This window comes from Mustela erminea, chromosome 7 (genome assembly GCF_009829155.1).
Source record: "Mustela erminea isolate mMusErm1 chromosome 7, mMusErm1.Pri, whole genome shotgun sequence".
In the NCBI taxonomy this organism is placed as follows: domain Eukaryota; kingdom Metazoa; phylum Chordata; class Mammalia; order Carnivora; family Mustelidae; genus Mustela; species Mustela erminea.
Window position 1 is genome coordinate 88,087,446 of NC_045620.1, and position 27,007 is coordinate 88,114,452.

A 27,007-nucleotide genomic window follows, 5' to 3' on the forward strand; every position below is an offset into this window, starting at 1 on the left:
ACAATCAGTGCCAGGATTTGACAACCTAGTGGTGGGAGTTCAGTAATGTCTGCCTCCTTAGGGCCTATAGCTGTTCTGCTCATCATAATTTAAGCTATGTTTGCCCTCATGAGTACGGCCTCAAAATATATTGGTCGAGTAAGATAAAATATTAAAATGGTAAATTTTATGTTATGTATATTTTACCATAATAAAAAAATTTTTTTAAACCACAATGAGATCCTACTTCACACCTACTGAAGTGGCTATTATCAAAAAATAAAATAACAAGTGTTGGCAAGCCTGTGGAGTAATTGGAACCCTCGTGCCTTATTGGAAGGAATGCAAAATTATTCAGTCACTGTGGAAAACAATCTGGAAGTCCCTCGGAAAACTAAATGTAGAATTATCATATGACCCAGCAATTCCACTCCTGGGTATATACCCAAAATAACTGAAAAAGAATTTTGTTTTTCAAACAAAAACCTGTACACATATCTTCATAGCTACATTATTCACAATAGCCAAATGTAGAAAACAACCCAAATACCCATCAATGGATAAACAAACTGAGATAGATCTCATAATTTTGAGGAATATTACAGCACTGGAATATTATTCAGGCATAAAAATACATAAAACATAAATACAAAAAACATAAAAAATACATAAAACATACATACCACAACATGAATGAACCTCAAAATTATTATGCTAAGTGAAAGAAGCCAGTCCCAAAAGACAGTCACATATTGCCTGATTCCATTTATATGAAGTATCCAGAAGAGGTAAATCCATAGAGACAGAAAGCTAATTGGTGGCTTCCAGTGGCTGGGGAAGGAGGACATGGAGAATAACCACTTAATGGGAACAAGTTTCCTTTTAGGGTGCTGGGAAAATACTTTGGAACCAGACAGAGGAGGTGGTTGTGCAACCTTGTGAATGTTCTAAATGCAAAGGAACTCTTTACTTTTAAATGACTGTGTTATATTATTTCACTTCAATTAAAAACTAAAAAGGTGAAATAAATCCAACTTTGCCATCTAACCATAGAATTCAAAGTGAATAATTCATATAAAAACATTTGTTTTAATGACTTAGCTAGCCCTCAAGGCTTCTTAACCCGAGCACTATTGACTTTGGGCTGAGTGAATAACTTCCTGTTGTGAGGGGGTGCTCTAGACACTGCAGGATCAGCTCACTAGCATCCCTGGCCTCTACCCATTTGATGCCAGTAGCACATACATACCACTCGCCAAGTTGTGACAACCTAAAATGTCCCCAGACATTGCCAAATGTCCCTTGGCACACAAAAGAGCCCCCGATTAAGAACCACTAGTCTAAATGGAAAAAGGGCTCTCCCAGCAATTACTAAGAATTTGTTCTTTTTCAATCCCTGTCAACCTGCCAGTGTGACTCACTGTTTCCTGCCAACCCTACCAGCCACAAATGACCTATCTATGAACTTCTGGCACCTGATTATAATGTCCTTTCTTCTAATCCTGAGATCCTCCAAACCACTCCAAGTGCCCTAGATATGCTGCTTTCTGCCTGCCAGGCCAGAGATTACCCAGTACCCCTCACAGGTTCCCAGTGCCAGGCTGCAGGTCCCCATGAGCACCCATGGGACAGAGGAGCATCCTGAAGGTACAGGTCAGGAGAAAAGCAAACCTACCAGTTTTACAAGTAGGACAGAACCTTCCTGTGTCTAGGCCCTCATCCCCCAATCTCAGTATCTAATTAAAGAACAATAAAAGTCCCACCCATCATCCCATCCCCAAACAGGCTGACGGGTGAAATGAGAAGTTGAAAGACCCTATCCCTGGAAATAGGAATAAATTTTCAAGAATTTCAATTCTGTCTACCTTTGGGGGACACAACCAATTGAGGCCTAGTTGTTCTGACATTAATCTTTCAGAAAGCCCCCAAACCTTGAAGGAGAAATGGATTCTAATTCCATCTGAACCTGTGTAGCCCCAGACAGGTCATTTAGTCCTCTGGGCACAGTTTTCTCCTTTGCAAAATATGTGAGTCAGGCTATTTGAATTCTAAGTTTAATGCACTAATTCAATACCTACACTAAGTATCTACTTATTAAGCATATATGAAAGGTGAGTGGAAATCTAACCACACCCTTTAGGAGCCCAAGCTGGGTCAGGGGTAGGTGGAGAACAGCTGAGATGACAAAGAGATAAGTGAACACGCTTTAGATGGAACAAAAGGTAAAGAGGTATGTGCCAAGAGCTTGAGTGTATGAAAGAACAAATACTGGGAACAACTAATCACATGTAAAATAAGTCAACAGGTGCTCCCAGGACCACCCTTGATTTGTGCAGGAGGTGGAGTGAGGACCTTGAATAATCAGGGGGTGTGGAGGAGGCAGCATTTAACGAGACTTCTCAGCTATTCTGGTCCTTGAGCAACCGGAAATATGCAATATACCATGTCTAACTCACAAACTGAGCATTTTTGTTGACAAGGACCTTTTCCTTTATCCAGAGGCGGATAAAGACTCAGGAGAAGTGGTCCTTCATCTCTCAGCAACCTCTGAGGCAAAGGCTCCCGTAAGAGTTAATCATTAGTCCAGTGTGACAAAAGGGAACCAAGAGGCAACCAACCTGATTGATTGGCAGGGCCTGAAAGTTAAAGGTGAGCAGAAAGTCCCAACGATCTAAAAATGCAAAAGGTAAATTCAAAACCACATACTGAGGATACCTCTACAGTGACCATGACAGGTCTTTTTCTTCTCAAAGCCAAGACCCAAGGGAGAATTTTTAAAAATTTATATAGATACACTTAAATACAAGTCAATATATAATATATAAATATATAAAATATAAAAATATATAATATATAAGTCTATAAAATATAAGGAAAGTTTATTCTTTTTAATAATAAGAGGAAACACAAAGCTGTCAAATAAATGCCATAAACAACAACTTAGCTCCCTAATCTTGCCAAAAGATATGTCATTCAAATTGCTCTGGCCTGTTTCTCCACCGGGCAACAGGGCTTGCTTGCATCACCAGTCCTCTCGTGCCAGATTTTCCTACACCTCGCCAACCTCAGGGCAGGAGGTCAGAATATTCTTTGCTCTCTTAAATTAATTTCAGATCATTACTGCTTCCACATTCTATTCTTATATTAAAAAAAAATCCCTGCCCCTCTGAGTTCATGCCACCTGGCTCCCATGGCTTCCACTCTGCCTTGCCTTTTACCTCCAACCTCCCACTCATTTTCCCAAATTCACTGAAGACTCTGGCATCCTCCCTTCCTCTGTGCTATAACTCTTGCCACCATCCTGGATGGTTTCAAAATCTACAAGGATGATTTACTCCTATACTTTAGCCCCTACATTTCTTCACTACAAAGACCTTTGGTCTTTTCAAACACCTACATCCATGGCCACACCTTAGTCCTTGTCAACACAAGTCTTAAATGTCAATTGTTCACTTTCTGACATACCTTCCAACCCTTGTGGTCTCTCACGCCTTCACTCTGGTCTGATCTATTCTTCAAACTCATCTGTCCTCCAGACTCTCTTTCCGTTTTCTCCTGTCAATCAACCTACTCTTTAGATGATCTTCTTTCCTGATTTTTGCCCCATGGTTGACAGCATAGACTGTTCTTTGATTCCTCTGCACTTCTGACTTTGCATCACATCTACCCAATCCAGAATCAATGCTAAATCCACCTACGTGGCTCCTAACCCCAATCTCCAAGTTCTACCAGAGAAAAACCACGCAATCTTACAAAACCATATCACTATCAATTCATGGTCTTCATCCTGGCCTGGGTCTTTTAGTTGTCCTTGAATAGTTCCCACTCCTATTTCTCTTAATGACTAACCTAAATCCTCAGAAGTCACCTCAGCCCCATACTCACCACCACCCTCAGCAGACAGCCTTGCCTCCTTATTCCAGAAAAGTGAGGGCATCTGTCATGACTACATTCAAATTCCCATCTCCTCCACCCAACCCCAGCCTTTCCACTACAAACTGAATTACGTCCATGCTGATTCATTTACCCCCCGCTCCTGACTCTGAGAATGAAATGCCCTCCTCCTTTTCCGAGGACCAGCCTTAATCCCATTCATTCATTCACCAATTTAATCAATAAATCTTTACCAAGCCCATCCTGTGACAGCCTGTGAACTAAACAAAAAAGCTCATGAAGCTTATATTCTAATGAAGGGAGACAATCAACAAATAAATAAGTAAATTATAGAGCCTATAGACAGGGAAAAGGAATAAGGAGAGCTGGGGGAAATGGAAGGTTATAATTTTTAATGGAATAGTCAAAGAAGTACTCTCTGAGAAAGTGGAATTTAAGCAAAACAGGTGAGGGAGAACAAGCTTTGGGGCTACCCAGAGGAAGACTCCTGTAGGTAGAAGGAACAATGAGTTCAAAAACCCAGAGGCAGGGGCATGAATTTACCCTGCTTTAACCAGCTATGAGCTAGAGCTACGAGGAGGCCAGGGTAGACAGTGCAATAACCAAAGAGGAGAGTAGTAAAACAGGAGAGGGGAAGTGACCATGGGCTAGAGAAAAGCACTTTCTAGAGCCACCTCACGATTTGTAGTTTTACTTTCAGTGAGATGGGCAGTCACTAGCATCTTTCTAAGCTGAGGAGTCACATGAAATGATCTGCATTTTAAAGGATCATTCTGGCTACACTGAGGAGATTAGACTGAGGCACTCGCGGAGAAGTAGAGCCCCGTGAAGAAGCAGCTCCTGTAATCCAGGCCCATGACCCTTGACCCAAGGAGACAGCAGGTGAGGAGGTTAGAAGTGGTTGGGTTTGGGGATATACTGTGAATGGCAGAGTTTCCTGACTAGCTAGATGAGAAGAAAGAGGTTTGGGGCCTGGGAATGTGAAAGGACCAATGGCTCACGGGAGGAAATGTTTTTGAAAGGATAGAGTTGAAATTTAAAAAAATGAAGATGTCATCTCCTCCAGACTCTTCTGGAACCTCATTCGAATAGGCAACTGCCCTTACTTTTAACTTCTCTCTCTCCCCTCTGCCTCCTGGTGCCTTTCTATTAGCCTAATCACATAATCAAACATCTCCTGATCAAGCTACCATACAATCTGTCCTTTTCTTTTCTTATCCACATCCACCATCAATTCACTACTCTTCTGAAGTAGTAGTGATTTTGTGGAGGCCAATGCCATAGCAACTCTCCAAACCAGAAGATATTCTCCAGTCTTTATCCTACCTGACCAGTCTGGGGCATCGAATCCTCTTCCAGACTCTGATTTCTTATGTCTATAGGGTTCCATGTGTGTAAGACACTGCAGTCTACTGATTCTCCTCAAAGCTCTCTGGATATTTTTTCTGTCTTCTTAAAGGACTTTCCTTACCAAGCTGTCATTTAAATCTTCCTCAACCTCAATTCTATTCTCAGCCCATTGATCTTCTGACTCTTGGCTTTTCAAACCTGAGTACAAGAATCTCCACATGGACAACTCCAAAAAAAATCAATTTCTTAATATTCAACTTCCCTAGGTACTCCTCTTAAAAATGATTTGCCCAAGTTCACCAAAGCCCTTATCCCACTTTACCAGAAATAAATAAGCAAGCAGAATTGGTAAAAGGCACACCTTCACCCAGTTCTCACTGTGGTGCATCCCCCAGAGTGTGAAAAACACCAGAGCTCTACATATAAAATCCATAGGGTTTCTTATATTTCTCTAACATATTCCTGTAAAGGATACAACATGGTGTTAGAAATGTGATGTACTGGGGGCCTGGGGAGCTCAGCCGATTGAGTGTCCAACTCCTGATTTCTGCTCAGGTCATGATCTCAGGGTTGTGGGATCAAGCCCTGTATCAGGCTTGGTGCTGGGCATGGAGTCTGCTTGGGATTCTCTCTCCCTCAGCCCCTCTCAAAAGAAAGAAAGAGAGAAAGAAAGAAAGAAAGAAAGAAAAGGGAAGAAGGGAAGAAGGGAAGAAAGAAAGAAGGAAAGGAAAGAAAGAAAGAAAGGAAGGAAGGAAGAAAGGAAGAAAGAAAGAAAGAGGGGTGGAGGGAGGAAGGGGGGAGGAGATGTCCGAGTCCATGCTGGGATGTTCTGAATTCAGGTATATCATAGAGTAGTAGGAGTAAAGACAATTTTAACACACCCTAAATTAGATGAGCAGAAGCCCCAGCAGAAGCTCAGCTAAGTCCCCGTCAACCTACAGAATCATAAGAAATTATAACTGTTGTGGTTTTAAGCCCCTGGGGTTGTAGGTAGTTTGTTAAAGAACAGCAGAAAACCCAAACACACCCAAATACAGTGCAAACTGATCATATCAAACCCATCATCTTCCTCATTAAACCTGTATCTTCCCTCTTTCCACCCTCCCTCTCTTCCTGAATAATACAGCTCAGCTAATGGCACTTCTCTCTCATGTACCCAGGCACTCAAACTACAAGCCTGGAATCACGCTTGGTTCCACATCTCTCTTTCAACCTCTAAATCCAATCAAGCACCAAGTCCTGACTATATGAAACTCCTAAATATTTGTCTGCATTCTTCTCTGTTCCTGTTAGTGTTCTGCCACTTAGACTCTCTCTGCCTTTAACCTGGATCATGGCAACAACCTCCCAGAGGCTCTACACTCAGCTCCTTCCGGGCATTCTCCACAAATCTCTGTAAATCTGATCATGGCATCCCCTCCTAAAACTCTTAATGGATTCCCTATTGCTCAGAAGATGAGACTCACAGGGTCTCTGTGATCTAGGCCCTGTATTTCTCCTCAGGCCTTTCCAAGCTTAACCTCAGACAGAAATCATAAAGGAAAAGACTGACATATTTGATTGCAAAAGAATTAAAAATATCTCCAAAACCCCACTTTAACATAAAGTAAATGACAAAACAGGGGGGAAAGGCTGCAATGTAGATGTGTGTGTGAAAGGGTTAACATTTTAAATATGTGAAGAACTTCTGCAAATTGTTAAGGAAGATGAACACTCTAATAGGAATATGAGCAAAGAAACATTAAAAAAAAAAAAAAAAAAAGGCACCACAGAAGGAATATAAAGAACAGATAAAAAGACATACATACAGACGGAAAGAAACAAAGAGAGTATGTCCAACCACACTTCTGAGGCACCTGGATGGCTCAGTGAGTTAAGCAACTGAGTCCTGATTTTGGCTCAGTCATGCTCTCAGGGTCAGGCTCCTCGCTCAGCAGGGAGTCTGCTTGAGATCCTCTCTGTCCCTCCTCCTATCCCCCGCCTTGCCCCCCATACCCAGTGCACTCTCTCTGTCAAATAAATAAATAAATATTAAAGTAAAAAAAAAAAAAGATACACTTCTTATGAAAGTATGTATCAGTTTAATCTTTCTGGAGGCTATTTTATAATACATATCAGAAGTTAAAATATGCATATCGTTTGACCCAACCATTTCACTTTCAGAAATTTATTCTAAGGAAGTGATAGAACAAGTACCCGAAGGTTTGAAAAATACTCGTTGTGGTTGTTTCATAATAGCTATAAATAACCTAAATGTCTAATAGGAGACTGGCTAAATAAATCATGACACATCCACACAATGGACTAAAACTGATGATGCAGACATTTAACACAAAAGGATAGTTAGGGTATACTGCTAAGTGAGAAAGCGGATTCCAGAGGATGATGTGCAGTAAATCCTTTTTCTTATAAAAATACACAAGTCTGGAAGGCACACCAAAACATTAACAATGGTGAACGACAGGATTTTGAATAATATTTTCTTTTTTATTAAAGACTTTTTTTTTTAACTAATCTCTACACCCCATGTGGGGCTCAAACTTGCAACCCAAAGACCAAGAGTCACAGGCCCCCCTATTTTCTCTCTTTGTCTAATTTTCTCTTCTAATTATTCTACTATCTCCACAGAGTAACCTGCATTAAAAAATATTTTATGAGGGATGTCTGCCTGGCTCAGTTGGAAGAGGATGCGACTCTTGATCTTAGAGTTATGAGTTCGAGCCTCACATGGGGTGCAGAAATTATTTAAATTTAAAAAATTTTAAATTATTTAAATTTAAAAATTTTAAAATATATTTTATGACATCATGATTGTTTTCTTCCATACCAACTACACGTCATACAAGGAACTGGCATTCATTTCATTGTTTCAAGTCTTCCAGCCCCCAACACCAAATACCAGTAGAGAGTCTACAGCAGGGCCCTTACTGAGATACAAACATACACAGCATTGAACAGTGAGTTATACAGCTTTGCGCAGTGGCAGTATCGTGGCCAATGAGGTTTATCCGAGGCGCGATTATTGCTAATTGAACAGTGAGTTATAATCCTGGAAACTTCTCTGTGGTTTCAAATAAATGGTAATTGAAAGACTGAGATAGTATTGTAACAGTGCCTAGAACACTGCTTTACACTTAAAGTGTGGAGAAGGGCCTTGTGTGTTTGAGGAGGGTAGGTGGGAGGCAGGACGAGAAGGGATAGAAAGTGAGAAGGAAAACGGAAATAGGTTAAGTCCCTACAGCACTGATACTCAACTTTTCAGACAAATGCTTCTAAGCGCATTTAATTAATAAGAACTATCAAATAGTGGGACACCTGGGTGGCTCAGTGGGTTAAAGCCTCTGCCTTCGGCTCAGGTCATGGTCTCAGGGTCCTGGGATAGAGCCCTGCATCGGGTTCTCTCTGCTCAGCAGGGAGCCTGCTTCCCCCTCCCCCCTGCCTGCCTCTCTACTTGTGATCTCTCTCTGTCAAATAAATAAATTTAAAAAAAAAAAAAAAAAAAAAAAAGAACTTTCAAATGGTAACTCGTTTATCTCTTCAGAACTCAACCTTTCTGGAACATGAGGCATAAAAACTAATTTCTGTGCCAACGGGAGACAAAGCCCATGCTCAGCAGCACCTGTAGTTTAATCACACACAGGACCCTCCAACTCTCACTCACAGCCTCTTCACTGGTGCACGCGGTTCTAATAGGCTTAGTCATCTGGTTTCCGGGTCCACTGCAGATTAAAAACGACAAATTAGAGAGGCACTAATTCAGGAAGGCACATGGATAGCAGAGAGAAGTGAGGAGGGACAGTCTCCAAAGAAAGGAACCAGAAAACACAATAAGGCACAAACATAAAATTCTGTAAGCAGTGTAAGCCAGGAGCAGTTTATTCAGGAGCAAATGGTCTTACCCATATCAAGAAGCAAAGATCCTAATAGACCTAATAACAATGCATTTGAGAAATAAAAGAATGGTGAGGTGTCAGACTTGGAAAGTAATGTCACCATCATGTCATCCTTGTTTTACAAACAAGGACCCAGATGGACAGGGTGGGGAAGTAAGCTGTCCACAGTATAGGGCATGGTGGTCACCAGACATGTTCTGAGCAGGTATACTTTCTACCTATACCATGCTGACTGTGATATATAATCTAGAAGACAGGAAATATATCATTTGTCTCAGAAAGAGTCCTATCCAAAATAGTATACTTTCAAAACTGATAAACCCTTAGGGGTTGGAAACACCTGTCTTCCCATGATGAGTCATCTCAAATGGGCTTTCCAAATATCAGGCCACTCCTCTATTCAGCCTGTCGGCCCTTTTCTTCAAAAACTTTAGCAATTTCTCCCTATCCTCCTTACTTTCTATAAACCCCAATTCAACTTCCACCCAATAGCATTCGCTAGAAAACAAAAGCCAGGAGGGGTGGGGAAAAAAAAGAAAAAACCAAAAAAAAGGGAAGAAAAAACAAACAAAAGCCATGAGGCAAGAACTCCCTCAACCCGTCAAACCCTATAAATTTCTATCTTCTGTACCCATTCTTTCTCCTGTGTCCTTCCAGGTCAGTGAATGAAGTGCCTTTTCTCTTGTCCGAAGTCCTCTCCCGTACCTGAGTTTAGGATTCTATCCATGACCTGTCACCAACTCCTCAGTCCTATTCCATCAATAATTTCCCCTGTACTATATTCCCAACCCCTTCTTTACTACTGGCTATTTCTTCCCTGTTTAACGTACTCAAGATGCTCTTCCACCATTAAAAATAATGAATTCCTCTGTGACTCAGCGTCCAACTGACTTTCCATTCACTCATATCACCGCTTTCTGACTCCACTCCACACCACTGCTCCACTTAAACTGCTCTAACAAAGCTCTTAAGTAATCTCCATATTTCCAAAGCCAAGAAACACCCTTTCATTCTTATCATGACCTTTCTGATTTCTAACACCCCAAAGTATCTACACTTTCCTCCTTTTAAATCTACTTAGTATTCATTTCCATCACTTAGTATCTCCTGGTTCTACAATCATTTTGCCTCCTTCATCTGTTCATTCATTCCTTCAAGTGGTTGTCCCTGAGCCCCTCAGATTTGCTAGACACTACACAGGGCACTGGGGATATACAATGAATAAGTAAGTCAAGGTCTCTGCTTTCACAAAGGTGATATTCCTGGGGAGGGAGATAAACAATAAGCAAGAAATCAGTTGATACAGGCTACCTGGCAAAATAAAACATGGTAAGTTCCTTATATTGGTTGGTGAAGGAAGTTCTCTCTGAGATAAGATTTAAGTGAGGTCTGAATGACAAGAAGTCAGCCATGGAGAATCAGGAAGAAGAACACTGCAGGCATTAAAGACCTAAATATGAGACCTGAAACCATAAAACTCCTAGAAGAAAACATGGGCAGTAATTTCTTTGACATCAGTTGCAGCAATATTTTTTCTAGATAAGTCTCCTAAGGCAAGGGAAACACAAGCAAAAATAAACTATTGGGACTACATCAAAATAAAAAGCTTTTGTGTTGTTTTGTACAAAACGAAAAGACAACCTACTAAATTAGAGAAGATATTTGCAAATGATGTATCTGCTAAGGAGTTAATATCCAAAATATATAAAGATCTTCTATAACTCAACACCAAAAGACCCCAAATCCAAGTAAAAGAATGAGCAGAGGATCTGAATAAACATTTTTCCAAAGACAACACACAGATGGCCAAGAAACACATGAAAAGGTACTTAAAAAAAAAAAAAAAAGCTCAACATCACTAATCATCAGGAAAATGCAAATCAAAACAAAACCACAATGAGATATTATCTTAGACCTGTCAGAATGGCTAAAATAATAATAAAAAAATAACAAATAACAAATGCTGGCGAGGATATGGAGAAAAAGAAACCTTTGTGCACTGTTGGCAGGAATGTAAATTGGTGCAGCCACTGTGAAAAATAGAATGGAGGGTCCTCAAAAAATTAAAAAAAGAAATGCCCTATGATCCAGTAATTCCACTAGTAGGTGTTTACTCAAAGAAAACAAAAATATTAATTCAAAAAGATATACGCACCCCTATTCATCGCAACATTATTTATAACAGCTAAGATATGGAAGCAACCCTAAGGTCCATCAACAGATAAATGGATAAAGATGTGGTATATATATATATATAATGTAATATGATTCTACCACAGAAAAAAATGCAACAACATTTGCAACAACACAGATGGACCTAGAGGGTATTATGCTAAGTGAAATAAGTCAGACAAAGAAAAACAAATACTGCCTTGATCTCACTTATAAGGGGAATCTGAAAAACAAAACAAATGAACAAAGAAACAAACAAAAGAACAGACTCTTAAATACAAAGAGCAAGCTGGTAGTTGCCAGGCAGGTGGGGGGGGGGGGTTAAATAGATAAAGGGGATCAAGAGGTACAAACTTCCAGTTATAAAATAAATAAATCACAAAGATGAGAAGTACAGCATAGAAAATATAGCCAATAATATGCTAGGTGACAGGTGGCAACTACACTTACTGTGATGAGCACTTAGTAATGTACAGAATTGTTGAATCACAATGTTGTACACCTGAAACTAATATAACAGTGTAATTACGTTATACTTCAAAAAAAATTACTTAACTTTAAAAATAGATTTTAATATATTTTTCTATACAAGTACCTACCCTCTCACTTTATTTCCTTCCTTCCCTCTCACTTTATTTCCTTCCTTCCTTTGCATTTCCTTTGTTCTTTTTTTTTCCTAGCGTCCTTCATTTCTTCCTATCTTTAAAAAAAAAAAAAAAGACATTCCAGGCAAAAGAACCAGCCACGCCTAAGATACCAAAGAGGAAACAACCTTCAGTGCTCGAAAGAGATGAAGGGGAATCGCTGTGGCTGAAGAGCACGGAGGATTGGATTTTGGTGGAGAAAGAGAGAAGCCTTCAAAGGGGTTTGCAGGTCCGAGTGAGGAGTTTGGATTTTACTCCAGGTGTGCTTCTCTTCCTCTACCTACCCATAGTCCGCTTCTCTCTTCCACATGGTCTCCCTGTGAGATCTCATTCCATTTCACTTTTCATTAGTATCATGTGGTTACAGGACAACAGTCACCAAACCTTTCTCTAAAATCCAGGCCAGCCCTACCCTCCAGTGTCCTAAACCGTACCCACCCTTGGATTTTCACTGGTGCTTTACGCTAAAAAGTCCCAAACTAAAGTCATTCTCTTTCCCTCACACACTGTTCTTTCTTCGTTTTGTTAACACCATTATCAACCCAGTCACTTAAGCCAGATGTCCAAGCTTCAACCTAGCTTCCTCTCACCTCCAACATCTAATTACCAACATCAATTTTTCAAGTTTAAAGGAGAGATAGGGAAGAGGGTAAATGGAAAAGGAATGGAATCTTTTGCCTCCACTAATAATGACACTTCCCAGTGCAGCTCATACATAAGCCAAGGTTAACAACCCATCTCAGGAATGTTGTCTTAGTCCCAGCTACACAAGTCTATATAACACCACAACCTAACCAACCCATGCCACTGTCCCTCTCAAACAGTCTCAAGAGAGACTACAGAACTTAAAAATCATGTCTTTTAGTTAGAAGATATCCCTGAGACTACCCAGTGATCTCCATATTTATACAAGGAAAAACACACAGAAGGTTAAGTCGTGTGTCCCAGATCACTGAGAGAGACTAGACAATCTATTTCACTTACTTTGTATAGTTATTTGTTCATATGAGCTAAACCTTGAACCAGAACTTGCATATATAGACGTGGGCATTATTCTATCATATCCCCTTAAAATCACTCCAAAATTGCTGCGTAAGCCATTTAAATGACCCATTTTATATTACTAACATAACATATTAATAATCTAAAACTATGTTTTTAAAAGAAGAATACTTCATTTTCTGAGAAAGTCTACATTATCCCAAATTAACTTTTTTTTAAGTGAATTCTCATCATAGGTCAGAGAGCCACCAAGATCTGATCTTTCAACAAGGTCACAGAACTCACAGAGCAAACCACTGGGCAAGAGTTACTGATGAGCCCCCTTTTCACTGCTTCTCTCTGAAAGTAGCAAGAACAGGGAGAAATAAGTGCCTATCTATGTTCTAAGAGCTACATACAGTGATCAATTTTAGGTACCACCTCTCTAGACTCAATTTATAACCAAGCTGCTGAGCTGTATTTATGAACATTTTAAAAACAAGATTCTCAGGCACCTGGGTGGCACAGTCGTTTAAACACCCAGCTCTTGGTTTCAGCTCGGATCATGATTTTGGGGTCTGGGGTTGAACCCTGCATCAGGCTCCAAACTCAGGGTGGTGTCTGCTTGATATTCTCTCTCTCCTTCTCCCTTTGCCCTTCCTGCTTGTGGTGTTTCCCTCTCTCTCTAAATAAATAAATATTTCAAAAACAAAACAAAACCATATTCTCTCTGATCAACTTAAGTCTCATTGTCCTCCCTTCCCTCAACTCGTGAAGACTACAATATACCTCTTAAGAGGGTATACCACCACTCCCCTTTCTCTTTGGGTACCTCTTTTCCTAGCTAGACCTGGGGTTAGTCTGTGCTTTTTCAAATTATATATTCCTTTCCCATGTCCTTTGCTCCCATGCTCACTACACTAAATATAAGTTGAAAATCACTGTCCTAATTTACTGCAGGCCAACAACCACCATAAGCTAGAAAATTAATGCATGCCTCGCTTAAAGACAAATTTTAGTTACTTCTGAGTTTTTGATACTTGACCTAACCTTCTCCATCTTCACAATATAGACAAATAGTTCGAGTTCCTTTATGTAGTTAAGATACTTATCTTTGCATCTCTACTTTTGAGATTGATCGAATTACGTACCCATAATTGAATATAATCAATAAAGAGATTTCCAAGATTTTCTGGAAGGTGCTCTACTTTGCTTTGAATTTTTGTTATTTTTCAACTTTGCCAAAAACCTACAAGATTTGGTCGCTCTTATCATTGTAATAAGGTCAACACTTCAGATCTATTATACTACTGGAATAGGAATAGAGAGGTCTGTATATCTCACATTCCTTTGGCCTGTAGTGCCTACCCGGTAAATCTGAATTAGTATTGATTTACTATATTATTTCTTCAGTTAATTTATTCTCCAGTACGTACTGTTGCATTGTTCAAATGTAAGAGCCCTAAACTGGATACAAAATAAATCTAAGGTTTACATCCTGCTTCCTAAGGATTATCTAACACTTTAAAGTAGTTACAAATGAAACAGATAAATAGGAAAACAAAACTTTGAGATTATGAACCCAAAGCGTCAACAAAGGCAACAAGAATGACAAGCAACCATAGGACAACAGGATAGACTGTGAAGTACAGAGGTTAGGTAGGATTCAGGTAGGTGGGCAGGGCAGGGGAGTGGATCCCAGGTAGAGGGAGCACTGTGGTAAAGCACTGGAAAGAACTAAATCCATGGTACAAGGGGAGGAGGAGGGCACAGGCCTGAATGAAGCAGATAACTTGTGTTAGAGCATTTGGGGTGAAGAATTTGAAGCTGGATAGGCAGCTGGGATCAGGCGTTCCTCAGGGGCAGAGAGGCCCTTCATACTAATAATAACATGAAAGGTTGGGGAAATTTTCCAACACACAGGTGGCTTTCAAGCAGGAAAAAAAAATCAAAACCACAATATTTCTTTGAGATTCCTTCTCTTCTCCTTATTCCTCATCTTTATCTATCTATCTACAGAGTATAGCATTCATTTAAATAATTTGAGTTCCTTTATAAAGTTAAGATACTTTTTTTTTTAAGATTTTATTTATTTATTTGACACAGAGAGAGAGATCACAAGTAGGCAGAGAGGCAGACAGGCAGAAAGAGAGGGAGGCAGGCTCCCTGCTGAGCAGAGAGCCCGATGCAGGGCTCAATCCCACGACTCTGAGATCATTACCTGAGCCGAAGGCAGAGGCTCAACCCACTGAGCCACCCAGGTGCCCCAATACCTTTTTTTTTTTTAAGGTTTTATTTATTTGCCAGAGAGAGACGCAACGAGAGAGGGAACACAAGCAGGGGGAGTGGGAGAGGGAGAAGGAGGCTTCTTCCTTCCTCACTGAGCAGGGAGCCCGATGTGGGGCTCAATACCAGAACCCTGGGATCATGACCTGAGCCGAAGGCACATGCTTAAAGACTGAGCCACCCAAGTGCCCCAGCTAAGATACTTAAAACTCGCATTTCTACTTTTGAGATTGAGAGATAATATGTGTGTATGTGTGTGTGTGTATATATATGTATTTCTCCAAGACACTAACTTCACCAGGTTATACACACAGCAAAACAAATATTGCCTGATAAAAACAAAATTCATGCACTCACATACTAAGTTACCATTTATAGACTGCTAACTATATGCTAGGCATTATGCTAAGCACTTTGCATAATTTCATCTAATCCTTACAACCACCCACAGTATTATCCATATTTTATAAATGAAGCCGGATCTTCATTGACCAACATCACAGGTCTAGGATTCAGGCGAAGGGCTGCCTAGTTCCAACTCCCATGCTTTTAAACCACTGCACATGGGACTAACCTCAGAAGTCTTCTAAGGAGAACATCACAGTGCTTCCATTTTTCTGGGGCACAGGGGACAGATAGCAGGTTTTCCTCAATCACTGCTGAGTTACCCCTTCTGCTCAAACCAAGATTATACATAGCCAAAAGGTCAGATGGAATTATTTCTCCCAGCACTGCCAAATCCCCACCACTGAGATGTGCAGGCTTCTAAAAACGGTAGAGAACAAAGGTCTGAGGAACAGAGCAAAGCAAGGGAAACTAAACAAATCTAACAACCCAGTAAGATAATCAGCACTTCCTGAACCAACAAGATTCACTGACCAGGGAAAATGATGAGTTGGGGGAACAGCAGGAGACTTGCCACCTCTGTAAATGTTGCTCAAGCCCCAATCCTCCAAGAGAGGCCCAACAGATGAGGCCAGAGTCCTCTTTTTTTTTCGTGTTCCAAAGGGTAATAGTCTCTATTTTGTTCTCAAAGTCATGCTCTGTACCAGAGGGACAATCATCTCTCTCTCATCCTAAAGGTCCCAGTACAATAGCTGTAAGCATCCTCAAAAACAGGCAGCAACAAAATGACACGGCATCATATTGCTTTTTCCAGGATTCAAGTCCTAGATGAAAGGCATCATTATTTACGATCATTATAATTACAAATGATAATCTAACATCAATGCTATGCTTGGCCTTCTATGATGATAATATAGGGATGCCATAAACTCTTTCATCCAATTATCTCTCGGCTCTTCAGAAATCAGGAATAACAAAGCTTCTGCTGGCATTGCCATCCACTGTCTGCCAAGGATAACTCATAACCCAAGGAGAAAACTGACCAGTTCAGGCTGATTCACTCACAGCAGGTCCTGAGTGAAACTCCAGATTTTCACTCTTTCAACTTTGTTCCGACTTGAGGAATTCTCTCTCTGCCAAGGTGAAAGCGTCACTCAGAAGGACTCCTCTTCCCTAACAATTGTTCATAACTCAACAAGAAGAACGGAGATTGTTTAAAGTATACATAATACTCTAAAAATAAAGACAGCAGTCTAGCAATACTAAAGATACTGGAAGGGGGGTAAGGAGGCACAAAATGCTGCAGCCCGAACTGGGGTTTTTTTTTTTTACTTCGGGTATAAGCACAGAACATATGATTTATTTATGTAGGCAATTTTGTTCCTCAAAAGAAACCAAAAATGTTGCAATACTCACTTCAATTTTGCTAAGAATATAACATATGCAAACGTGCAGAACTAGACATGTTCCCAAAAACAAGGTTACTCGACGAAGGGGTTCCAGAGAAAACTCTGTTAAGAACAATCCACCTTCAGTGTTTCCTAACCATTTCCTCACTGGTCTCCTTCCCCTCGACACCTCCAGAATTGAGAGACTACACCACACACCTTTTTGGAGGATGCCTTTGTTTCATATGCATTGCTCACATTATGTCAACAAGGAGGGCAGGAGTCAATCTTCCATTATTTCTATGTATGCCACAGCATCACAGAGCTGAAAATACTGTAGATGCTCAGTTATCCTTGTGGCTCCTGGCTGGCAGGCCAAGCTGTCTCTTCTGCGCTATGCATTACACATAACTATGCCCTCCCGTTTCATGGTCATAACAGCCCTACAGAGGCAGGAAGGACAGTTACTACAAATGAGGAACCAGTGGCTCACACTGGTTAAATGAGTTCCCAAAGCCACACCAGCAGATAGTACTCAAAAATCTTGAACCCAATATCCCTAATTGCAAGTGCTAGACTCTTCCTGAAAATTCTTTATGCAAAGGATTATCAACATCTTCTCTCACAACATTCTGATTTTTAATAACTCGTTCCAACTGAACCTTCCTATATGCAATTCAAGTCAGAAAATGCTTCCACAATACTTTTGGGTTGCTCAGATAGGAGCAATGAGAATACAAGGAGAATTGTTTCAAGTTCATACTCCGTGTTCAGTCAGCAGTAGAGTACAGTGACAACGTCCTCGGCCAGAGCCTACGAAGACTTACCATTCTATCTCCTGTAGTTCACTGGTTCACTTTCGGAAGGAGACATTTTATATAGAAAAGACATGAAGATTTTTAACCATAACCGGTTAAACAGAAAGACTGTTGGCTCACTGATTCTGAGAAAATGAATTTAAAAACCAAGTGATTCGCCTAAAGTCAGATGAGACCCTTCTGAGCCATCCCTGACTCCTCTCTCTTTCCCCAATAACAGTCAACACGTCATGTCTGTGCCACCTTGGCACAACTGACATTTTGGGCTGGGGAAGTCTTTGTTGTGGTGGGGAGGGAGGGCTATTGGGTATGCTTAGCAGCATCCTTGGCCTATACCCCCTAGATGCCAGTATTACCTCCCACCCTGTAACAATCAAAAATGTCTCCAGACATTACTAAATGTCACCTGGAGGTAACTGCTCCTGGTTGAGAATCACTGGTCTAGATCAGTAGTCTCCAAAGAGAGGTACACAAAACAGTCCACTGGGAAGGCAAATATATGGATGAGACTCTCCACTTATATTATCATCTTAAAAAATAAGACTTTCTCTTTATTAATACTTACTAGACGGCCCAACACTAGTGTTCCCATCCAGTCTCTATGTCAGCCCGGGTCTCATACGAATCTAAAGGAATAAGCTCCGTAGCGCAGGCTGAGGTGGAATGAAATGTACTACAGTTCATGTGCTTGGTTAAGTAGATTTACTGATCACATTTGTTTGAAATGAATTAACCCTCACAAAGCAAACAAGGGGCTTAAAAAGATTCCTGCAAAGATACCTTAGATTAAAGACCGCATACACAAACAACAAAAATATGGCAGTGCCTCATTTCTATTTGGGTGTACTTTTAAGATTTTATTTATTTATTTGACAGAGAGAGTGCACGCAAGTGAGCGCATGCACAAGCAAGGGCAGCAGCAGGCAGAAGGGAAGGGAGAAGCAGGCTCTCCGCTGAGCAGAGAGCCAGATGGGCTCCATCCCACCTGACCTGAAGGCAGAAGCTTAACCTACTGAGCCACCCAGGCGTCCTTCCTGGTGTAGTTTGGTTTTTTTTGTTGTTGTTGTTCCTGGTGTAGTTTTCATCAGTCACATTACAATATAGAAACAAGATATGAGGGGCACCTGGGTGGCTCAGTGGGTTAAAACCGCTGCCTTCGGCTCAGGTCATGGTCCCAGGGTCCTGGGATCGAGCCCCGCATCGGGCTTCCTGCTCGGTGGGGAGCCTGCTTCCTCCTCTCTCTCTATCTACCTGCCTCTCTGCCTACTTGTGATCTGTCAAACAAATAAATAAAATTTAATAAAAAAAAAAAAAAAAAAAGAAACAAGATATGACAAGAAATGCACCAAAACCTATCCAGAGAGCTTAAAATACACATTTGCATCTCTTATCATAAATGATTAACTTCATTTTAAGTATATACTGTGCCTTCAGATATTAGCTAATGAAAGCAGGACATGCGCATAATGTATAAACAAAAAGGCATACCTCCAATAAAGGGATTAAATGTTTAACTGAGAACAGGAGACCTCACTGGTCTCCTTCCCCTCAACACCTTCAGAATTGAGAGACTACACCACACACTCTTTTGGAGGGTGCCTTTGTTTCATGTGCATTGCTCACATTATGTCAACAAGAGGGCAGGAGCCAATCTTCCATTATTTCTCTAAATAATGCCATTTAGACAGTGCCACTCCATGCAAAAAGTTTAGCGAACATTGCTCTAAACCAACACTGACAGAACTTTTTATGATGATGAAATATTTTCTATCTGTGCTGTCCAAAACTGTAGGTCCTAACCATGTGTGGCTATTAAGCAAATTAAAAGTGGCTAGTGTGCCTACAGAATCAAAGTTGAATTTTAATTTCGGTAACTTAAATGTAAACAGCCATATGTGGCTGTGGCTACTTCACGGAACAGCATAGCCCTGGACCATTGGTAGATTATGTTATCTCGAAACAAAAAGCTCCCAGCAGGCAGTGCACTTTCCTGCTTTTTGTCTTTGGCCATGGTATTCTCTCTGCCTTGAATGTTCTCTCAACCTTGTCCATCTAGTAATAAATTCTTATTCTTGAAGGTCTACCTCAAATAACACCTTTCTTTAGCTTTCCTAACTACTCCTGACCCCACAGAATTAACTGCTGCCTCAGGTCTGTTGCCCTCCCCCTTTTATAACCTTCCACTCCCATACTTAGAGCTACGGGCTCGGGCATCTGAAGTTCTGGCATTGGAAGTTCCTCAAGGCAGTGTCTTATTTATCACTGGCTGATGTCCAGGACATCGTGAGTGCTCAGTAATGGTTACTGGATACGGCAATGAATGGACTAACAAACCCTGATCACCCTGTTTAGACTGCAATGCTTCTTCCACCATAACAAAAAAAAAAAAAAAAAAAGCTCCAGAAAAGCAGACCAAAGGCTACTCTTTGCTACTTCACAGTGCCAGATGCTACTTCAATAGACAATACCATTTCTATTATTACCACTGTTTGTTTGGCTCTTTCAGATGCAGATGTCACAGTTATTTCTTAAGCAGGCTTGAAAAGCATTTAGCCTTTGAAGAGCACAAAATGAAGGTACTTGGTGGTGTGAGCCCCTCTCTGAGGGTCACCTTTCAAATACTGCCATGACTGCTCTGATGCAGTCATGGCTCAGGGATCCTGGATTAATGTTTATCAAGCTTTTCCTGTGTACTCTACATGCAGCTTTAGCTACTCAGGTACAAGCGGACGCCTCCCCTTATCTCCTCCCACTCAAAACCCACGTGAAACTGTTTCTCTTCATCATCTTGCATTGAATGAGTATGACTTTGTTAGAAAGACCAAAGGCAAGGCTTTGACCATGCAACTGCTTATTCTGGATTTCATCTCTGAATTCTAGATTTAGCTATATTTAGCAAAGCTAAAACCGTCATCGTGCCCGAAGCCAGGAAGAAGACACCATTCACAAGCCACCCCCTGAAAATCTGCAGTTGCCACTAAAAAACCAGACTTCCCAGCAGGCAAAGACATCTGAGGTGGGAGGGATCAAATTGGTGTTTGCGTCAGAGAAGACCTCAGGTGCTCACAACCAACCTCTCTGCCTGGCACTTAAGCTCTCCATAATCTTATTGCCTCTTTTTTTCTCTCCAGCCTTCCTTCTGCTTTGGTCACACATCCTCACTCTCTCCCCCGTCCACTCCTTTCTGTAACACTGGTCATCCCACTCCCTCACCTGCTTCTCCTTAAAGCTGCTTGCCTCTCACGGAAACTTCCAGACCGCTCCCCTGCCCCCAAACACTACCCCCCCCCCACCATTGCCCCACAATTAGCATAGGACTGAGGCACAGAGGGTAGAAGGGCAAGCTGAGAGCTAATCAGTAGTTACTCGAAAGACCCAGGGCTACCAAAGAAAGTGAGCAGCAAGTCAACAGCCAGGGAACAAACGTAAAAGAATTCCCTTCTACCATTCCATGTCCTTCTTTCCTTGCTTCTTCTTTCTGGAAAGGAAATTCGTACTAATCCAGACGATACCACTAGTCAGTATCTCTGAATCATACTGTTTCACCACTACACACTTGCATATTCTAACTCTCTCTGCTGGGAAAGCCTTGGGTAACCCTCATCTGGACCATCTGCTGGGCAATTTCCATTCCTGTTCAAACCACACTTCATCTATAAACCCTGGCCTCCAGGCCCTTTCCCTTTATCACCTCATGACATCTTTTTATCATCTACTATACACCAAGGGCCATGCCAAGTGCTAGACACTGATCTTAGGGTTATTTCTTGGTCTATGAGCTCCTTAAGAGCCGGCCCACGACCTATTCACCTTAGTAATTCTGGAATCTAATGCAGTGCCTGTCACAAAGAAAGCCTAACGAACATTCACTAAATGAACACATGTGCATATCAATACCAAAAGAAAGTAATCATATGCTACGTGTGTGTGTACACAGACATACATACATGTATACAAATTTGTATGTGAGGTGTTTAAACCTCACTACCTTGTGATATTGGTAGAAAAACTTTTAAGTTTACTAGTACAAAAACTCACTTAGTAGTTCTCATTAAGTCTAAACCTAGATTTCCTCAGTGGAAGTAAGGAAACTACTATGATGGGGCACGTGCTCCATCTTATATAGGACTGATGCAGTTCTGGAAAGTGGCCTTGGACACAGCAGGTATTCAACAAACATTTACTGTTTAAACCTTAGACATAAGGCCTCATATAGCTAAGGACAAATAACAAAAGCACAGCTCTTTAGTCCTTCTCTGAGCATTGCTCCAATTTTCCCAGTGAGCTCAATCCAGAAGCTTAACCAAATCTTCCCTTGATATCACACACCTATGACCTCAGACATGATTAGGAAGTCATCGTGGCATCCTCATGAGGAAGCTAGAGAAGATACCCACCTCTATACCCAGCCTGGAGTAGCCATATCCCCTGAACTCATGGTCTAGAGTCTTCATTTCCCCCAAACAAGCCCCAGTGCCCAGTGAGCAGTCAGTGAAAGCAGGCAAGCAGAGCTGATACTGATGGAGGATGGCAGCCCACGCATTCTCCTGTCTTACTCCAGCACCTCTCCCTCGGTGTTCTTGCACTCCTCACTATAAAGCTTAGACTGATACCCATTTTAGAGAATTAGGGATGACAGGTGGGATGTGGTGCTAAAGAGTCTGTGTTTAAAACGCACCCAAACCTCCCCAAACCGTCTGGTCATTGCCTTGGCAACTCAATGCACAACTGTCATCATCCTTGGACAACTCTGGCTGGGACTGGTGGTTAGGTCCATGCCTGGGGACTCAAAGAGAAAAAGGTGCAGGAAGGAACATGGTCACCCGAAATATGTTGACCCTTTAAGGAGCTAGTGAGGCTTCCACAGAAAAATATCTGACTCTGTCCACCCATCATGGGGAAAAGGACTGCTGCAGATTGCTATAGCCAAACCAACCTCCACATTCTCCCCCACTCCCCCTTAACTATATATAGGATAAAATCTTGCTGGCAAATAATGTCTACCACTCATTGAACACCTGAAAAATAATTCACATTCATTGCCTCATTCGATCTTTGTGACCACGCCAAAGGAGAGGGGTTCTCGATCTTTAGCTTTCATCAGAATCTCTCCAGAAATCTGCTCAAGCCCCACCCTTGTGGTTTACAGGGTGAGGCCTAATTTGCATCTCTAACGAGCTTCCCTATGATGCTGATGATCCTGATCCAGGACTCCATGCTTTAAGAACCACTGCCATAGAGAAACAGATTCAGGAGAGATTTGAAATGTCTTATCCAAGGTTTCACAGCTAGGAAAGGACAGATGCAGAATTCGAACCCCGATCTACCCGACTGTATAGAGCCAGTGCTGGTAACCATGGTATACTGTACGTGTGAATATGTACCTTCATCTTATCAAATGCACTGGCAGTTCCTTAAAGGCAGGCATCACCCTTTAGATCTCCCTATTATGCCTCTCAGAACTTAGTAGTACCTTTATTTAGTAGTGGTACCTTTATTTAGTAAATGCTACATAAATAATTCATATACAGGCTCCTACATAGCTATATACCTCTAAGAGCCACAAATTCAAACTCACTTATAGTCAAAGAATATAAAGACAGCAGTATCACCAGACCCAGTTTTACAGGAGACTCTCTCCTGCTGCTCTGAGTCTTGGTGCATGCTATCTCCACACCTGCATAACTCCTACTCATTCTCTGGTCAGTCACTTCCAGCAGAAAGCAATTCTTGGATCTCTAAAACTAAGGGCCACTGCACCCTAAGCTTGTCTCCACGACAGCACATATCACTCTATTCTAACAGGCTGTTTTCCATCTCTCAGCATAGTCTGTAAACTATAGCATCTAGTTTTACGTCATATCCCCAGGGCCTAGCACTGTGCCTGGCACATCATAAATATGCTACGACTGCTTGATGAATGAATAAACGAATGCAGAGCTGCAAGTCCTTAATTCCATATAAAAACATCACAATGCATGATGTGCAGTTCTCAGGGATGAATTCCAGGGAAGAGGAAGATAGCCGAGATAACAAAGACCAACTTTGCCTTTTCTCTCGCCATCATTCAGTCCCTGAGAACAGGCACTGCTTAGGGTAGCACCAACTACAATGAGACAATATTCCAGCTGAACAAAATGCTCCTGGGCTATAGGGTCAGCAGAAGCCATTCAAAGAGAAGGAAAGAGCTCTGTGCCCCTTCATTCCTCCTGATTTCTCTCTCACATACTTCTCCATTTCTCCATCCCACTGCAGTTAAGGGCTTTGGCACAGGGATGAAAGACACAGATCAGACTCAAGGGTGCAGATCTGGCAGCGGGCACAGAATCATCTCCCATCCTGCACCAAAGCCCACAAGGAAAGATCCAGAGGGACAGTGACTCAGGCCCCGGATTAAGTCCAGCTAGAGCAGTGCTGAGAATGGAAAACAGCAAGAATTTCACAAGGACATTAATTGTCAGATCTTTTTTTGTGAAGCGTTTTTAAAGTAAAGGCTTTCACCCTAACCCCAGAAAAATGGGCCCAAGTTGAACCCAGTACTTGGACAAGCTGAGAGCCAAAGACAGCTGCTGCTTCATCTCAACCCACATGCCTGCAACAATCACCATGACAGGCATCTCCCAGGCCCAGGTTAGGACCTTTGCTTCAACCTGAGCTTGCAAAAAGGCTCCTTCTCCAGCTTATAAACTGTCCACCCCAAAACCACCATGCTGACCTAACAGAAGCCTCTCCCTTCCCCCCCATCCCCTCTCAGCAATAACACAACCTACAGTAGGTTGGCCCCATCCAATTAGTTTGAATAGCTTCATCCCTAGGAAACTGCTGCTTTTATTAAAAATAAAAGCACACAAGGCAGGCAATGGGCTGTGAAAAGTAGGAGTCTGGCATAATTATGAAGGTCGAGGTTAAGGTTACCAAAAGATACATGCAAAGATTTCCAGAAAGCCTGGGGGATAAAAATATATATTTACATATCTATAGATACACAAATGAACACACATGGAGAGAATTTACACAGCAGATCTAAATAATATCTTTTCCAATTGAGGAAAAACAAAAATCAGATGCCACTCTCAAGTAATTTTCGGCTAAAAAATAAAAATAAAAACTAAAACAGGAGGCAGAGGGGCCTAGTAGACCGGTTTCAAAATAACCACATTCATCTCGTGTAATTTCTGTTATCTTGGCTACATCCTGGGGACCTGATTATAGTTCGGTCAGGAAACAAAACTAGTCAAATCCACCAAGAGCCTTGGCTCTTAGAAAAACATATTCCCATTCTCTGAAAATCCTCTCTTCCTCCAATGCCTGCTCCTGGGAGTGGGAAAGTTGGGTAGAAGGAGAAACCCCTCTCTCTTCTTAAAGCTACTCCACCTCCACCCTTCAGCCCTCACATCACAATTTCAAGTTTAAGAAAGATGACAAGCCCAGCACCCTCTTTGATGTGAAGCTTTACACTTTCACACATACGTTTTCTCATCTGATCCTTATAATTCAGTGAGGCAGACAAGAATTGGCTTGCCAATTTTTAAAGAAATAAAATGAAAGGCCACCGAGGTAAACAATTTCCAGCAACGTTCTTCCACCCCACAAGCCCTGTCACTTCCAAATCTCAGTTTTAAATTTCTCAAGGACAATGATTCACTGAGCAAGGGGAGGGGGAAGGGAGGGTCAATTGGTCAAAACCCATTCATACACTGAACAACTAGAAACCAGTCTTGCTGCATCAGCATAAGATTTTAATTCACGGCACACTGCAAGAGTCCCACCATACCTTCCGCCAACACCTCGTCCACAGTGACCTGCTGTCGCCCAATGCCAAAGACCCTTCCGATGTAGCCACTGCCCAGGCCCGAGGTGCTGCCCCCACCTCCGCTGGAGCCGGAGCCCAGGCCAGAGCCGCCCTGCTCTCGCCGGGAGTCGAAAAACTTCTTCATCTTGCGAATAGGAAGCAGTAAAGCAAAATACCGACGGTTTCTGGAATTTTTTTTTTTTTTTTTTTTTTTTAAAGAAAACAAGAGATCCAAGGATTTCTTCTCAGATTTCAGCTCGGAGAGGAGCCACCCGAATCCGGCCGTGGGGGTGGGGGCTGAGGGAGGATGCCTATAGGAATATGCGTGTCAATCGCGCCGCGGTCCCCTCCTCCTCAAGAGAGCGATTCGTGTAAGTTTAAACCTGTGATGACAGAAGAGAGAGAGGATGAATCAGTAACACACTTACGAATTCAACCGCTGAGTCCTAGAGAGAGCGAAAGCCATCATCCCGGGGAAACGCTCCGTGCATTTACCTAGCAAGAAAAACCCTGGGGCTGAAAACCCGGCAGAGCCCGGGACCCCTGTGCCCGCGGCTCGGAAAAAGGAAGGATTCGGCCGCCTCGGCCAGCGCCGACCGAGCCGGGCACTGCCTCCCCCTCCTCCCGGGTCTCCCCGCCGCCCCAAAAGGCAGCATCCCGGCGGCACCCACTTGAGACGGCTCGGCGGCTGGCTCCCAGCTACCAGCCCTGCAACATTGTCACGGCCGCCGGGCCGGCCTGCGACGCGGAGAAGAGGCGGCGCTGCAGCGAGAGCCGGGGCCGCGTTCGGCGCCCGCCCGCCCGCCAGCTGATCCCCGGAGCGCCCAGCGGAGACTGACCCGCCGCCCCTCCCCCGCGCGCGCTCCCGCCCGGCTCCATCCACCCAACCAGGAAGTGAACCGCCGCCGGAAGTGCCTCTCGGGACGGCGCGGCGACGGGCCGAAGCCCTCCTGTTGCTGCCGCTCAGTCGCGACAGACGAAAAGGAGTCGTTGGAGAGAAGGGGACCCGGGAGGGGGGGGGTGTCTCAGTGTGGAAAGAGTTTTGGAAAAGAACTTTTATCGCCCGGCCCGCATGGCACCATGGGAAAGGTAGTTCGGCGAAACCCAGCGGCTGGACTACAACTCCCAGGATGCCCCTGAAGGAGCGAGCGAGGTGGCTGCGGTGGCCTCCTTGGCCTCTAAGGTGGTTAGTGGGGTGGTGCATTTGTGGGGATTCGGTTATTTAAACACATCCGGTAAAGAGACTGCCAGGGACTCGGAAACTGCTGCATGTTCCACCCTTTTGAGGCCATCTTATTTGCGGCTTGACCCCCCTGCACAAGGGATTCTGGGGGTTGTTGTTTCCAAAAGGATCAAGGCTGACACCTGAAGGACGCGGCTTAACCTCTTAGCCCCTAGCCTGGCCTGCGGGGCTCACCGACGTCACCTGGGCAGAAAGTGGAAGACGGGGTGATCGGGAGAATTT

General features: G+C 42.5%; 1 protein-coding gene and 1 pseudogene across 17 annotated transcripts in view; one reads left to right on the plus strand and one right to left on the minus strand.

Moving 5' to 3' along the window:
• The window catches only part of AAK1 (AP2 associated kinase 1), a 175,278-nt gene extending 148,891 nt beyond the window's left edge, over positions 1–26,387 (minus strand). For 13 of the 17 annotated variants that reach the window (XM_032352338.1, XM_032352337.1, XM_032352332.1 and 10 more), the window contains exons 1-2: positions 26,214–26,387; positions 25,525–25,925 (exon numbers count right to left, since the gene is read on the minus strand). In XM_032352338.1, coding sequence (XP_032208229.1) covers positions 25,525–25,687 — 163 coding nt within the window. In that variant the 5' untranslated portion in view covers positions 25,688–25,925; positions 26,214–26,387. Of the gene's footprint in view, positions 1–25,524; positions 25,926–26,037; positions 26,144–26,213 lie in introns of those variants that run through there. The other 4 variants (XM_032352344.1, XM_032352343.1, XM_032352329.1 and 1 more) reach the window with 3 other exon arrangements.
• On the plus strand, positions 8,192–8,319 carry LOC116596597 (annotated as a pseudogene).
• Positions 26,388–27,007: the final 620 nt, after the last annotated feature.